The sequence below is a fragment of the Micromys minutus genome (genome assembly GCF_963924665.1).
Source record: "Micromys minutus genome assembly, chromosome: 11".
In the NCBI taxonomy this organism is placed as follows: domain Eukaryota; kingdom Metazoa; phylum Chordata; class Mammalia; order Rodentia; family Muridae; genus Micromys; species Micromys minutus.
This window is the reverse complement of record NC_137980.1, coordinates 23,650,437-23,667,719: the sequence shown is the minus strand read 5'-3', so window position 1 is coordinate 23,667,719 and position 17,283 is coordinate 23,650,437. Positions and strand designations below refer to the sequence as shown.

At 37.2% G+C, this 17,283-nt stretch overlaps 1 protein-coding gene across 1 annotated transcript in view; it reads left to right on the top strand.

Annotated features, from left to right (window-relative positions):
* Positions 1-2,213: 2,213 nt before the first annotated feature.
* Positions 2,214-17,283, top strand: part of CCDC18 (coiled-coil domain containing 18) — a gene marked incomplete at both ends in the record, with an annotated part of 91,761 nt that continues 76,691 nt past the window's right edge. The window contains 5 exons of the mRNA XM_080925512.1: positions 2,214-2,353; positions 2,789-2,960; positions 5,018-5,176; positions 8,698-8,804; positions 12,631-12,759. Coding sequence (XP_080781638.1) covers positions 2,214-2,353; positions 2,789-2,960; positions 5,018-5,176; positions 8,698-8,804; positions 12,631-12,759 — 707 coding nt within the window. The remainder of the gene's footprint in view (positions 2,354-2,788; positions 2,961-5,017; positions 5,177-8,697; positions 8,805-12,630; positions 12,760-17,283) is intronic.

Sequence of the window (17,283 nt, the reverse complement as noted above, 5' to 3'; positions counted from 1 at the left end):
CGCGGTGCGCCGTGGTCTGGGGACGCTAACCCTGGCTGCGACCTGGGTGGTGAGCAAATGCCTCCTGGTTGGAAACGGGCTGTCCTGAGGGGCCTGTTTCTCTCGGGATAGGCGACGTGCGCCTGGCCCGCTTGCGAGGCGTTTTGTTTTATTTGAGGCAGAATCGGAAAGGAGGATGCCAGATTTTGCTCTACTCCCTACAGGCAGATGGAGGACCTCTTTCTTGAAATAAAAATACTGTATAAAACCATGTACTCTTTCTCAAGCGGAAAATCCTGTCACAGGATTTTTAAGAGTATGAAGTGCTTGCCCTTCACTCGATGAGTGTGTGCGTGTGTACATCTAGAACGTATTTTTCACTAGACTTGAAGATACCGTTGTCAGGGCCGCCCTATAGGTAAGCCTTTCTGTGTACACGTATTACAGGTAAACAAATGGCTCTCAAGAAAATGAGAATGTTTAAATGCCAGACGTATTCTTTCAGAACGGCTAGAAAATGTGGAACCTGACTTAAATGGTGTCCTCCAGTACTGAACAGCATTTTATTTAGTCTCAAGTTTCTTCTTTGTTTTTCCTCCCCTTCATTATCCTGTATGAAACTAGAGATGGTGAATAGATGTGAAATAGTATGGGGACCTGTGCCACTAACTGACTGGGAAAGTCTTCGAACTTAAGCAGAAGTGAATTTGTGGAAACAAAACCAGAAAGAGGGTAGAAACATTTATATCTACAAAAACATCTCATTTGATATTTAATATTAGGAATCAACTTTTTCCAATAAGGTGAGAGTTTTTTCCTGAGAGATTTTAGTGGGAAATTAATGTACCCAAACTGATTTTACCTGAATGGGGGAGGGAGAAGGCAGTTAATTCATTTATCCACCCAACATATTGAGCTTTCCTAAGTACAGTACACTCTTGAACATAATACATGGGAATTACAATATTTGTAACCCAAAATTTAAGAAGTGCAATGAAAGATGCTACAGTGAAAAAAATTAAATGGAATATGAAAGAGAAATGGAATTGTAAGATTATGCAGGAGATTCTATAATAGGAGTAGAAACTCTGAGACTTTTTAGTTTTTATTTTAGTAATTACAATAATGAAACATCCTTTGCCGTGGTTTTCATTTTACTCTGTGTCTGTGGGTGTTTGTGATCCTCTGAAACTGGAGTTACAGACCAGTGAAAGCCACCATGTGGGGGCTGAGAATATCAGTAGCAATCCTTTGAAAGAGCAATGCCTTTAAACTCAGAGCCATCTCTCCGGCCTGTCCTGATTTTTCTTTTATGGCCGAGTAGTTTCATAACTCTAGAGATGCTTGCTTACCAGTTGATGCAACAGTTCACTGCGTATAGTTCTATGAGTTGGATTGCTAAATGTCATTTTTGTTTTGTATTTTTTTGAGACCACATCTTACTATGCAGAGCAGGCTGGCCTTGAGCTCACTTGCCTCTACTTCCCAAGTGTTGTATTAAAGGCATGGTAACCATATCTACTCTACATGTCATTTTGATCTATGATTATGACTTGTGAGTGTTGTTAAATTTTACAACCACTGTGAATGGGAGGAGATAACTTACCTGGTAATAATTGCTTTTTTAAAATTTTAATTTATTTATTTTATGTATGTGAGTACACCCTTGCTGTCCCCAGACACATCAGAAGAGGGCATTAGATTTCACCACAGATGGCTATGAGTCACCATGTGGTTGCTGGGAACCGAACTCTGGAATGTCCACATTCCTAACCACTGAGCCATCTCTCCAGCCTTAATAATCACTCTTAAGAATTTATGGAAGACTGCTGTGGTAACATGAGATGCCCAGGGCTTGAAAAGTTAAATTCTAACATCTCATATTGAAGTTAGTTAGAAAAGTATACATTGATTCAAATCTCAGATTGACCCTCTAAAATTTCTGTGACTTTGAGCAAATTCATCTTCTAAAAAAAAAAAAAGTTACATCTATTCATTTGTGTGTGTGTGTGTGAGTGTGTGCATATGGGTGTCATGACTGTGGAGATCCTTGCACAGCGTGTGGGAGTCTGTTCTCTCCATTGATCTGTTTTGCTCCTGAGGAACACACTCAGTTCTCAGAATTGGTGCCAAGCACAGTTTTTTTCGGTTTTATTGCTGTGAGATTATTTTAACTTACACCATAAAATCTTCAGGCAAACTTCAAGAAGTTTCTTTCTGTTTTGGTTAAGGAAATGGAATTTAGTTCATCAGACTACTACACTAAAGACAACAACAACGAGGAGGAGAGTTTGCTCACAAACGTTGCTTCATTAAGACACGAACTGAAAATAACAGAATGGAGTTTGCACAGTTTAGGGGAAGAGTTATCCAGGCAAGAAAATAAAATCACATGTGTAAATTGTAAAGTATTTATAAATGTAAAATGACTAGATTTCATTATATGTTATGTTTAAGTATGCCCCTGGACTAAGACATAATTTTCTGTACTTTCTACAATCCAGTGTGTAAAAATGGAAATATTAACAAACATTTACATATTAAGAAAACATCTTTAATATATCGAGAACCAGTATGCAATGTATATTCTGATTACTTATATTTCATTATTGTGTCTGCTTTTTTTATTCCCGAAGTAAAGAGATTCATGAAATATATAGCTAATGTAAAATAATTATGATTTACTAAAAGCGTATTGGAAACGCAGTCTTAAGTTCATAACTTTGGATCTAATTTCTGATTTTTATATGTAGAAATTTGTGGTAAAAACTATGTCAGAACTGAAATGTAGTTTTTCTTTCTTCTGTAGTGTTAGTCCAAGTGAAAATTCTGATTTTGTCTGTAATCCTTCAAGATCTAAAATGAATATTTTGGAAGAACTCAACCAACCTAGCCACCTGGGACGTTTGATTTACCCACCTTATAAGAAAGTTTGTAAAACATCTGATAGTACTGATTACCAAAAGAAACCAAGAGATAAGGTTATTATTTTTAGATCTGATTATTTAAAATAGTTTTTCTTTGCATGTCTTGTTTTTACATTATTATAGTCTTTTACTATAGTTGTTGCGTTTGAAATATAATTGTTCTTTTTAAATATATGTGGACCAGTGTTTTGCCTGTAGTTGTGACATAGAGGTCAGAAAAGCGTGTTAGATCCCCTGAAATCTAAGCTTAATGTCCCAAATTCTGGGCAGTAAGTTCCATTTTCAAGTTACTATGTGGATGTTAGAAATTGAACCTAGGTCCTTGAGAAAAACAACTAGGGATCTTAATTGCTGAGCTGCCTCTCCAACTCCATAATTAATCCTGTCTGAGGCCAGCTCTGGCGGTTCTTCTGGGTCTGTCTTGAAGGTAGCTGAGGCGGGGAAGAGCTGAGGCAGGGAAGAGTGTAGGCAGGGGGCAAGACTTGGTCATGCTAGATATTTAGGTTGTCTTCTAATAATAAAACGTTTACCTCCTTTAAGTCTAACTTACTTTATAGTAGTAGCTGACCTGCCTGTCTCAGTTCCTCTGAGGTGAGAAACTGCAGTCTCTGGAGTTTAGCATTTCATAGTAAAACAGTGGGGAATTAAGCAAAGGATTAATTGCTGGGCTATTTTTCTCTCTTGCCCAGAATTCTTGCCTCTGCTTATTAGGCTATAGACAGGTTTGGAGCAATAAACTTTGACTGAACCAGAAGAAAGTCATGCTCCCAAGAAGGAAAAACTTTTACACAAGCAAATATGCATAAATTCACATAAATTCATACATAAATTCATGCATGTATATTTATACATCTTCATACAATTCTGTTGGGGCCAGCTACATACTTATGTCATAATTACATACTCACACACATAATTAAGAAATAATCTATTTATCTGTGTAACATCACTACAAGATGGTACATCTTTAGTGTTCTGCAGACATCTGCTCAAAAGGGTTGGCTGATGCCTAGTGATTAGTGTATATATTTAATAATAACAGGAAAAACATACTAATAGGAATCTTTCCTCAAATGTAATCTCTTTGGCCTTGCCTAAAAGAGCAAATCCATCATGGCTTTACAGTCCATGGTGAAACGATTTCAAGAAGATTACTTGCTAGTTTTTAGCTTTTCCTAGATGGTTCCTGACATGTTCCTTTTATATTCTAACTTTTTATGCAATGAAAACTCCACAGTTAAGAGGTATACTATGAATTTTTCAATGTCTTTATTATGTAAAATTGCCAGTATATTTTATATAAATTAAAAAAGTAAAATATGTTAGTTTTTTTTATAAAGAAGAAATGCAAGTGAGTATTTATATGCATTAGGAATCACTAGAAAACCAAATTATAAAGTTACAGTAAAAAGTCAGGCATGGTGGTGGCTCATGCTTATAATCTTAACACTTGGGAAACTGAGGTAGGAGAATTTTAGGGTAGCCTGGCTTGAAACTTTATATCAAACAAACAAACCAACAAAAAGGCTGGAGATTTAGCTCAGTGGGTAGAGTTCTTGCTGAGTAATTGTGGGCCTTGGTTTGATTCTGAGCACTTCATAAATTGGGCATAGTGACTTTGTCCAATAGCCCCAGCATTGAAGAGGTAGAATTTCACAGTCATTCTTTAATTCACAAAATTAAGGTATATTATTTTATGTATTATGTTATAAAATTAACATCATCATAAAATATATGCATAAGTTAAAGAATATTTGTCTCATTGTTGCTTGGCTTATGGTTTCTGTCCATACCCTTTATGCACAGTATAATTGTGAATTTTTTAGGTGTAGAAATACAAAGGTTTCTATTATATTTATATTCAGCAGTGGTACTGTGAGTTGACTTATTGAGTAATACCCTAGTTTAATAAAGTGAACCAATCTTTCCAGTTTGTACTTAGTTTGTACTGTTATGAATGGAAAAGAATGTCTCACATAATATTTCTTAATGCTCATTATCCCGAGCTTTTCAAAAATTTTAATGGCAGTTACTGCTATTTTCTATTAGTTATACATACATGTCAAAGAATTTAATGTACATTGTTTTCTTTTTCTTTGTTTTATTTTCAGGTGTCTTTTTCATCTGCTACTGTGGACCTAGAGGTTAAAAACCTTCGAGAGAAACTTCATAAACTTAGGCAGCATAATGCTTGTTTGGTCACACAGAATCATTCTTTAATGACTAAAATAGAATCTTTCCGCTTTGAATTGACACAGTCAAAAGCAAAAGTATGTCTCTTGATGTGTTAAGAGAATATTTGCAATATTTTATGATTTATAATTGGAAAATACTTATATTGCCTGTCTAGTAGGTAAAAAGTTTTATACTCTAGTTGAATATCGACAAGGAATAGAATCATTACTATATCTGAAGATAATTTAAGAAACCCAATTAATTTTTGCATTTAGATAAATCAGCTTCTTAAACTCTTATTATTGGAAACTTAAAAAGTGGAAAAAGAAGGTTCTGGAAAGATGTCTTAGAGGTTAGAGAGCACTTGCTCCTTTTTCTAGTACCTGCATAGGGGCTCACAAATATCTGTGTCTACAGCTCAGGGGTCTCATGATCTCTTTTGCCTTTCAGGCTAAGAATTGAACTTGGGCCTTTTGGAAAAGCATCCAGAGCTCTTAACTGCCAAGCATTTTCTTCAGCTTCTAGTTTTTAATGTTTTTTTTACTTCATATATACTCTTAGGCAGTTTTGGGTTATTTTTTTTAAAAAAAATTTTATTTATTTTTATATGAGTACACTGTAGCTGTCTTCAGACACACCAGAAGAGGGCATCAGATTCATTATAGATGGTTGTGAGCCACCATGTGGTTCCTGAGAATTGAACTCAGGACCTCTGGAAGAGCAGTCAGTGCTCTTAACCACTGAGCCATCTCTCCAGCCCTTTTTGATTCTTTTACATGACTTTCTTCATTTTTCTTTCTTTCTTTCTTTCTTTCCTTCTTTCTTTCTTTCTTTCTTTCTTTCTTTCTTCCTTCCTTCCTTCCTTCCTTCCTTCCTTTCTTTCTTTCTTTCTTTTCTTCCTGCTAGTAGTATATTTCACTATGTGATACATAACTTAATCTTATCTAGAATATATATATATATATATATATATATACACATATACACATATATATTTTACTATACTATTGGTATCATAAAATAGTAATAACTAGCTGGTTGTGGTGGCATTTATAAATAACACTTCAACTTTTAACAAAGTACCCCCAAATGGAAAAACTCAAGAAATCTATTCACAGTGATGTGCTAATGTAAACTGGTGTGTCCATAAGATAGATTGCAAAAAAAACCTTTTTTTTAACAGTAGTGTGGCTGTGGCTGGAGAGAGGCTCAGTGGTTAAGGACATCTGTTGCTCTTGTAGAGAATCCATGTTCAGTTCCCAACATTTGCATGGTATCTCACAACAGTCTGTAACTCCCATGCCTTCTTTTGGGCACTGTACACATGTGCACAGATATATATATATGCAGACACAACACTTATACACATAAACATTTTATTTAAAGAAAAAAGGTAAATATCAGGACTAAAATTCAGTTGCTTGATTTACATGAAAGACTGAGGGTAAATGATACACTCATTTATGATACCTACTATGTGGGCGTTGGAGGAAATCAGATATCCAGGGTCATTCTCAGTTACATGTCAATGTCAAGGCCAGTGGGTGCTTCATGTTGCCTAATATTTTAAGTGTAGAGAAACACTGTGTGTCTGGTCATGATGGATCACGTCTATGATCCCAGCACTGAGACATGAGGGCCAGCCTTGAGGTTGAAGGTAGTCAGTCTGTTTAAGAAGTTCTATATCTGCCATGGTCAGTTTCAAAAATCCAAAACAACCACCAACTATATACATATAAAGGTCTCAGTTTCTCTCCCTCCCTTCTTCCCTCTCTTCCTTTCTTCCTTCCCTCCTTAATTTTGATTTTGAGGCAGGATTTTATGTATTCCAGGCTATCCTTAACTCATAGTTAAAAATGACCTTGAACTTCTGAACCTCCCTTCACCTCCCAAGGGTTAGGATTATAGGCAGTTATTACTGTATTCAGTTAATGAGATGTTCAGGATAGAACTCAGAGTCTCTTGCATAGTAGACAAGAACTCTACAAATTGAGCTAAGTCTTTTGCCCTTGTTTTGTTTGTGTTTTTGAGATTTTTATGTATCCTGTATTGGTCTTGAACTCATCTTAAAGCTGAGGATGACCTTGAACTCCTGGACCTCCTGCCTTCTGAAGTTCTGGGGTTATAGGAACATGCCGTCATGCCCAGCCCCTCAGTTTTTCTTTTTGTAAAATCTACTGCCTCTGTGTGAGTGTGTATGTTGTATGCAGAGCCAATGTAGGAAAGCGAGGGGGAGAATGCGTTTGTAATGTGTGTAGGGAAAGAGTGAATGTGTGTACATTGATAATGGTTTGTATTTCTGGTGCCCAGCATAACTCCTGAGTGTCAGGCCAGCTAACTAGTTGCCATTCTAACATCTCTAACTTGAAATTTCTGTGTTTTAATCCCCATTCTTTTGCACTCTTTGTAATTGTAGTTTCTCTTCTAGTTGCTTGTGGCCTATCTGAAAACATGAATTCTTCCTAATTTATGATTAAATTCTAGGATAAAATCTTATCTCAAATATTTCAGAGCATTGCTTTCCTGTTGTATGTTCTCCAGTACTGCTTTGAAATCTGATAAAGCAAAGAAACCAACAGACCTCAAATTAACCCACCAAAGTCCGACGTTACTGTGACTCACTCTGCTTAGCATGAAATTTTTCGTCAATTTGTGTTTTTCATATTTCACATTTTAAGATTTCTTCTTTCTCCCTGGTTTTTACATTTTCATGTTGCTGGGTGGAGGTGTTGTAACACCTTTAATCCCAGCACTCGGGAGGCAGAGGCAGTTGAATCTCTGAGTTGGAGGCCAGCTTGATCTACAGAATGTGTTCTATAATAGCTCGGACTATACAGAGAAACCTGTCTCAATAAAAACAAAAAAACTACACACACTGGAGGCTGGAGATGTGACTCAGAGGTTCAGAGCCCTGACTGTTCTTCCAATGGTCCTGAGTTCAATTCTCAGGAACCACATGGTGGCTCACAACCATCTCTAATGGGATCTGATGCCCTTAGATCATCATTTTGACATTTTTTAAAAAAATGATCTTCCTCAGTTCTTCGCTCTTTTAAAAAATTTGATTATTTGTTTTTTTAAGAAAAAGATTTATTTATTAATATATTTATTTATATGAGTACATGGTTGTTATCTTCAGACACACCCAAAGAGGGTATCAGATCCCATTACAGATGGTTGTGAGCCACCATGTGGTTGCTGGGAATTGAACTCAGAACCTCTGGAAGAGCAGTCAGTGCTCTTAACTGTTGAGCCATCATTCCAGACCCTGAAATTACTTTTTAATAATTTCATAAAGTTTTAATATATATATATATTTTACCTAATTTTTCATTGTGGTCATATAATATATGTCTATAATTAACACACACGTATAATCTAACACATAAAACTAATCTTCCTAGGTGATGTTAGGAATTATTGTATGCCGTTCCCTTCAAGTATACTGAGATATTTGAGAGTCCTGACAGGTCATATACTGCACCTGTCTTATGATGGTGTGTGCAAATAAGAGCTGATCAAAGGAATAAAGAACTTAGCCAGTGATCGAGGAGTGCTAATGAGACACCTCATCTGATAAGGAAAGACATGTTTAAAAGTTGTCTTTATGTTTTAGATTGCTATGCTTGAGTCTGCACAAGAGCAGGCAGCCAACATCCCAATCTTAGAAGAACAGATTATAAATTTGGAAGCAGAAGTTTCCGCTCAAGATAAAGTTTTGAGGTAATTACACTGTAAAGCCTGAAAATTTTTATTTTGTACTTCTGTTTGTTATTAAGGATTATCTCTTATCCCTATTGTAGTAAGTTTTTGGTGTCCTAATAAGGTCTTATCACATGATTAAGTCTTTTTCAGTCAGGTATAGCATCTCATAGTTGTAGCTTACATGCAGTGTGCAAGGACTGAAGATGGATTATTTTCAGGTGAGATGTTTACTTACATGCTTTTATCTAATATGAATTAGTTTATTTTTTGCCTTATAATGCAATTTTGCCCTAAAGGCAAACTCATTGCTTCAATGGAGTTTAAGTACAGGAAAGGGGTATTTTATCATTTATTTTTATCTTCTATTTTAAATATAATGTGTACTGAATATCATGTTACGTTTGAGTTATTCTCATTACTGTTCTGGGACTTGTAGTATTAGCACTATTTGGGAATTTAGAAGAAATGTGGATTATTGAGCCCTTATCTCTCTCTCATGTGTGTGTGTGTGTGTGTGTGTGTGTGTGTGTGTGTGTATGTATATATGTATATTGTTTTTTGATACAAAGTTTTTCTGTGTAGTTCTGGCAGTCCTGGAACTTTCTCTGTAAACCAGGCTGGCTTTGAACTCAGAGATTCACCTACCTTTTCCTCTAGAGTTCTGGGATTAAAGGCTTGTACCACCACCATACCTAGCTAAATTTTAACAAGTACCCCAGGTGAGTCTGATGTATGTTGAAATGTCTTTTAAGTTTATTAGTTTTAGAGCTTTCTTTGTAATACATATATTAGCTTAAGTGTATTCTGTGTTCTATGGATTTTTTCTGATCAGTGTTTTTTATTAATTCTTTGAGAATTTCATAGAATGTATTTTGATCTTATTAATTTCCCTCTTTGAACTCTTCACTGATCCACCCTTATCTTCATGCATCCAACTTTCTGACTGAAGTGCATATTTTACATATCAAAGCAGACCTTGCTTCCAGGTTCTCCCAGCATCCCTCAGTCCCTATTTGGCATACCCTGGTCCTAACCCTGAACTTTCCAGCCCAGGGGCTGGGCTGACCTTCCACCAGAGGTTCCTCTCTATATAATCAGACATTTTGGTCTCTGTCTTAGTTAGGGTTTTAATTGCTGTGAACAGACACCATGATCAAGGTAAGTCTTATAAATAACATTTAATTGAAGCTAGCTTACAAGTTCAGAGGTGCAGTCCATTATCATCAAGACAAGAGCATGGCAGCATTCAGGCAGGCATGGTGCAGGAAGAGCTGAGACTTCTACATCTTCAGCTGAAGGAAGCCAGGAACAGACTGAGCATCTACAGGCAGCTAGGAGGAGTGTCTCCAACCCCACCCCCAGAGTGACACACTTCCTCCAACAAGGCCACACCTTCTAGTGCCACTCCCTGGGTCAAGCATATGCAAACCATCACAGTCTCTCTTTTCTTATCCTCCTCTTTCTGTGAGAGCACCCCCTTTTCTTTCTTTCTTTCTCCCTCCCCTAACCCTGCTTTCTCCATGTTGGTTTCCTAAGCACTGCCTGCTCTTGTAGAGGTCCTGAGTTCAATTCCCAGCAACTAACTGGTAGCTCACAAACATCTTTAATGGGATCCAATACCCTCTTCTGGTATGCCTGAAGAGAGCTACAGTGTACTTACATACATAAAATACACACCTTGTGCTGGGTCTGAAACCAAACACATATAACAAGTCATTAGGAATTGTTTGTAATTTAGTAGTTATTGTTCATTTATCAGAATAATAGCAGTAGATTCTCACCTAGCCTTGTTGACAGTGCCAGGTACAGACAGGTTCTATTTCATGGAACAGGCCTTATATCCAAGGAGAAAGTCGTTGGTTACTCCCTTAACATTTGTGCCACTATTCATCAGTAGGCATATCTAGTAAGACAGGACATTGTTGTAGCTAAAAGAGTTGAGGTTGCTGAGATTGATAATAACTTTTCTTCTCCAGTAGCATGCTAGAACTTTTTTGTACTATGAAAGCTAGTCAGGGATAAGTTTTCAGTTAAGTACTATGTAGATTTCTTCATGTTCAGTTACTCAAGTGTGTAGTGTCTTCACAATCAAATTCTGGAGGGCAATTGAACAATGGTAATAGCCTCTAAATTTGGGGTTCACAGGACTCAAAAAGAGGTAATCTGTTGGTGGCATGGTGGGCTGATATATTTTTTTTATATTGTGGTATCTTTTTGGGGATCCCCTCCCCCCTGTTATAGAATAACTCCATTTAAACTTTTGTATAGATAGAACTATATGGATGTAACTATACATATATAACGATATATAGCTACATAACTATATAACTATATATATATATATAGTTATAACTATATAGATTAGGCTTTATCTAAAGGCCTCTAGTATTAGTTTTACTTCCTCATATTGTCTACCTTGTCTTCCCATCTCCTACATCACTTAATTCTTCCTGTCTCAGTTTTCCACCTTTCTCTTTTATAATGCTTTATTTTTTATCCCCCTTTTTGAAAGATCATTCCTGTGTGCTCTTACTAGTTAGCCTACCCTCTTTGAGTTTAAAAGATGAGGCCTTGCTGTGCTATTCAGGCCTTGAGTTATCATCATGCCTCAGTGTCCCGAGTGGTTGAACTATAGGCACATATAATTGTGTGGCTTGATACTTATATCACATATAATAGTTATTTATAATTGGATATTTCTTTTTTAGAAATAGTTTTATTACATTTATTTCTTCACTGGGGTGGGTGGTGGTGTGAACATGCCATGGCACACATGTGAAGGTTAGGGCAACCTGCTGGAGTAACTTTACTCACACGATGTGAGTTCTAGGGATTGAACTCCAGTCATTAGTGTTGGTAGCAAGAACCTTCACCTCTTAGCAATCTTGCTGACTCTTCTTTGTATTAGTTATGATAGTTTCACTGTGTAAACTAGGCTTGCTGATTTACAGAGATCTGCCTCCTGGGTGGTAAAGGCGTTCCTGGACCATTCCTTGTACTCCTATTTACTCTGTTTTATGTGTACAGGCATTTTGTCTGCATGTATATCTGTGCACCATATGCATGTTGGCTGCTTATGGGGGCTAGAAGAGGCCGTCAGATTCCTTGGACCTGAGTTAAGGATGTTTGTGAACTGCCATATGGGTGCTGGGAATTAAAACTTAATCTCCTGGAAAAGCAAGTGCTCTTAACCACTCAACCATCTTCCAGCCCCTGCTATTCTAATAATTAAAAAATTTTTTTATTTAAATTTTATTTTTTAAAATATTTACTCCTTATACAAAGTTAAACTATATATTTTTTTATTTTGATTTTCCTCCATATTCTAGGTAACTAAATGATAACTATCAACAAATAACAAGGAAATTTCTTTCTCAGAGTTTGTACTTCTTGCTCCTTTTCCATTTTTGTGCTTTTCATGGGTAGAACAAAGAGACCTTTGGGTGTAGAATTGATAACAGTTATATTTGCTTTGCATCTGAGGTATATAGTAGTGCTTCTAGTTTGTATGAAATATGTTTGCTTTGTAGAAACTGTAGCTCAGAGTGACTTTGAATTCCTGACCCTAATGCCCCTGCCTTACAAGTATTCACAAGTGCTGTGGATGTAACTGTGCCACCATGTTCTGTTGTTGAATGTGAAATCCGATGTGAGCTTTTACTTTAGCTTCTCACTCGGTGAAAGGATCGTAAGCCATAGTCTTCTGTTGATTTATGTATGCCTCTCTCTCATGTTTGCCTTTGTAACTCACTGACTTAACGTTTCTTAAAGTCATTATGTCCCATTATTCTTACACTTCTCCAGTAGTCATCTTACCAGTTCTTTACGTTTATTCTGTTTATAGAGAAGCAGAAGATAAATTAGAGCAGAGTCAGAAAATGGTGATTGAAAAGGAGCACAGTTTACAAGCGGCCAAAGAAGAGTGTATAAAATTGAAGGTGGACTTACTTGAACAGAGTAAACAAGGGAAAAGGTATGTGGGACTGTGGGGTTTGCTCATCTGTAGAGCTGGCCCTGTGCATGCTGAACAGCTGCTGTACCACTGAACCATGTCTCTTCTACGGTAATGACTTTCTTCTGATAGGCTGCTATGTGATCTTGCCTGGCCTGGTACTCACAGGACAGCCCAGGCTGGCCTCCAGTTTGCTGGAGTCTTTCTGTCTCTTTTTCTTTTTCTTGATTTGGTTTTCCAAGACAGGGTTTCTCTGTGTAGCTCTGGCTGTCCTGGAACTTGCTCTGTAGACCAGGTTGGCCTTGAACTCAGAGACCCACTTGTGGGTGTGTGCCTTCGTTTCTTGAGGGCTGGTATTATAAACTTGGTAGTGTTTTTGCTTAATCATTTGTCCTAGCTCTAAAGAAAAGTCTGAAGTGCCAATGTTTTAGACATTTGGCAGTAGAATAACTTAATATCCTTTATTGTGTCTATTTTTTCATTTTTCATTAATATTCTTTGTTGCTTATTTTATTTATTTACGTTTCAAATGTTATCCCCCTTCCCAGTTTCCCCTCCACAAACCCATCTCCCCTTCCTTTTGACTCTATGAGGGTGCTCCCTCACCCACCCATTCCCACTTCACAGCTCTTACTCGGGTATTGAGCCTGTGCAGGACCAAGCGCCTCCTATTTCATTAATCCCAGATAAGGCCATCCTTATTACATATGTTGCTGGAGCCATGTGTACTCTTTGGTTGATGGTTTAGTGCCTGGTTAACCTCTGGGGGCGGGGGAGGTCCAGTTAGTGTTGTTCTTAAGGGGTTGCAATCCCCTTCAGCTCCTTCAGTTTTTCCCCCAACTCTTCCATTGGGGTCCCTGGACTCAGTCTGATGGTTGGCTGTGAGAATCTGCATCTGTATTGGTCAGGTGTTGGCAAAACATTTATACCAGGCTCCTGTCAGCAGCACTTCTTGGCATCAGCAGTAGTGCTGGGGTTTGGTGTCTGCAGATGGGGTGGATTGATCCCTCAGTGGTGTTGTCTCTGGATGGTCTTCAGTCTCTGCTTCATTTTTCGTCCCTGCATTTCCTTTAGATAGGAACAATTCTGGGTTAAAATTTCTGAGATGGTTGGGTGACCCCATCCCTCAGCTGGGGGCTGGGCATATCTACTGGAGGTGGTCTCTACAGGTTCTATCTCTCCATTTGTTAATGTTTCTGGCTAATGTCATCCCTGCTGGGTCCTGGGAACCCCTTGCTTCCCTGGCATCTGGGACTTTCTAGTGGCTACCCCACTTCGCCATCCGCCACTACTACATATTTCTGACCCATTTCCAGACCCTCTGTACTTCTGTCTCTTCCCATACCTGAATATGCCTCTAAGATTTTCAAAGTAAAAACTTTTTTACATTTATATGTGTGTGGGGGGGCATATATAGGACAACTTATAGGAGTCATTTTTCTCTGTTGACCTTGTGAGATTAAACTCTGAACCCTATGTTTAGTGGTAAGTGCCTTTACCTACCAAGTCATCTCCTGCCCTCCTTAAAATTTTCATGTGTTGATTTTGTTACTAGTATTATTATACTGGTATTACTAGGATTATTTTTTAGATGTCAGTAATGATTATTGTCATAATGATATTTATTTTTGAAATTAAGTTCTTACTTAAAATTAACAAATATTTTTTTTACTTGTGCTGAGAAAGTATTTACTATTTCATCTAATAAACTGCTGCATACACTTTTAAAAAATTGATTTATAAATATTATAGAAAATGTCAACTCATGAAAACATGATCATTTTACTTTAGAAATGTATAATAACAAAAAAGTCCATTTTATGCATATTGCCTTTTGAGATGAAATTTTGTAATTAGTCCTAACTAAGGAGCTATTATTTATTTATTTATTTATTTATTTATTTATTTATTTATAACTTTATCTTAAAAAACAAAGATAAATGTACAAATTTTTAAGCATTTTTGCATAAAAGTATACAAATACATTTTTATAAGGTTGTAATTAAGTATTTGTGGGTACACATACATACACATATGTATATATGTAACAATAATATAGGAAAAGAGGTTATTAATTTGAGGGGATAGGAGAGAAACTGGGAGGGGCTGTAGGAAGGAAAGGGGGATGTGATACAGGTCTATTTTAATTAAAATATATTCTTTTTTTTTCTTTTTTCTTGAACTTCACACAGTCTGTGAATTGTTTCTGGGGTGTTCAGAGCTTTCTGGGGTTAGTATCCCATTATCAGTGATTGCATATTATGTCTGTTCTTTTGTGATTGGTTTATCTCACTCAGGATGATATTCTCTAGATGCATCCATTTTCTTAAGAATTTCATTAAGCCATTGTTTCTGATAGCTGAGTAGTATTCCATTGTGTAAATGTACCACAAATTTTGTATCCATCCATCTACTGCAGGACATCTGGGTTCTTTCCAGCTTCTGGCTATTATAAATAGAGCTGCTATGAACATTGTGGTGCATGTGTCTTTGTTGTATGTTGGAGTGTCTCTGGGGTAAATGCCCAGAAGTGGAATAACTGGGTCTTCAGGTAGTACTATGTCCATTTTTCTGAGGAACCACCAGACTGATTTTCAGAGTGGTTGTATCAGTTTACAACCCCACCAGCATTGGAGAAGTGTTCCTCTTTCTCCACATCCTCGCCAGCATCTGTTGTCATCTGAGTTTTGGATCTTGGCCAATCTGACTGGTGTGAGGTGGAATCTCAGGGTTGTTTTTATTTGCATTTCCCTGATAACTAAGGATGTTGAGCACTTCCTTAGATGTTTCTCAGCCATTCGATAGTCCTCGATTGAGAACTTTTTGTTTAAGTCTGTACCCCATTTTTTAATAGGGTTGTTTGATTCTCTGGTGTCTAGCTTTTTGAGTTCTTTGTATACCTTGGATATTAGGCCTCTATCTGATGTGGGGTTGGTAAAGATCTTTTCCCAATCTGTTGGCTGCCGTTTTGTTTTCATGATAGTGTCTTTAGCCTTACAGAAATTTTGCAATCTCATTAAGTCCCATTTGTCAATCTTTGACCTTAGAGCTCGAGCTATTGGTGTTCTGTTTAGGAAATTTTCTCATGTGCCTATGAGTTCTAAGGTTTTCCCTACTTTCTCATCTAATAGTTTCAGTGTACCTGGTTTAATGTGGAGATCTTTGATCCACTTGCACTTGAGCTTTGTACAAGGAGATAAGAAAGGGTCTATTTTCATTCTTCTGCATGCTGAGTGCCAGTTGGACCAACACCATTTGTTGAATAGGCTGTCCCTTTTCCATTGAATGTTTACAGCTCCTTTGTCAAAAATCAGGTGACCATATACGTGAAGGCTCATTTCTGGATCTTCTATTCTATTCCACTGATCCACGTGCCTATTTCTGTACCAGTACCATGCAGTTTTCAGCACAATTGCCTTGTAATATAGCTTGCGGTCAGGGATAGTGATTCCCACAGATGTTTTCTTGTTGTTGAGGATGGATTTCGCTATTCTAGGTCTTTTGTTATTCCAAATGAAATTGCACATTGCTCTTTCCAACTCAGTGAAGAACTGGGTTGGAATTTTGATGGGGATTGCATTGAATCTGTAGATTGCTTTTGGTAAGATGGCCATTTTTAAAATGTTGATCCTTCCAATCCATGAGCATGGGAGATCTTTCCATTTTCTGAGGTCTTCCTCGATTTCCTTCTTTAGAGGTTTGAAGTTCTTGTCATAGAGGTCCTTCAGTTTCTTAGTTAGAGTCACACCAAGGTATTTCATAGTTTTTGTGACTATTGTGAAGGGTATCTTTTCCCTAATTTCTTTCTCTGCATGTTTGTCCTTTGAATATAGGAAGGGTACTGATTTGTTTGAGTTAATTTTATATCCGGCCACTTTGCTGAACTTTTTTACCAGCTGTAGGAGTTCTCAGGTGGAATTTGTGGGGTCGCTTAAGTACACTATCATGTCATCTGTAAATAGTGATGTTTTTACTTCTTCCTTTCCAATTTGTATCCCTTTGATTTCCTTTTGCTGTCTAATTGCTTCAGCCAGGACTTCCAGTACTATGTTGAATAGGTAGGGGGAGAGTGGGCAGCCTTGTCGAGTCCCTGATTTTAGTGGGATTGCTTCAAGTTTACCAACGTTAAGTTTGATGTTGGCTGTTGGTTTGCTATATATTGCTTTTATTATGTTAGATTTCTGTTCTTTCCAAGACTTGTAACATGAAAGGGTGTTGAATTTTATGAAATGCTTTCTCAGCATCTAGTGAGATGACCTCGTCGTTTTTTTCTTTGAGTTTGTTTATATTGTAGATTACATTGATGGATTTCCGTATGTTAAACCATCCCTGCATGCCAGGGATGAAGCCTACTTGATCATGGTGAATGATCATTTTGATGTGTTCTTGGATTTGGTTTGCAAGGATTTTGTTGAGTATTTTTCCATCAATGTTCATAAGTGAGATTGGTCTGAGATTCTCTTTCCTTGTAGGGTCTCTGTGTGGTTTAGGAATGAGGGTTATTGTATCCTCAAAAAATGAGTTAGGTAGTTTTCCATCTGATTC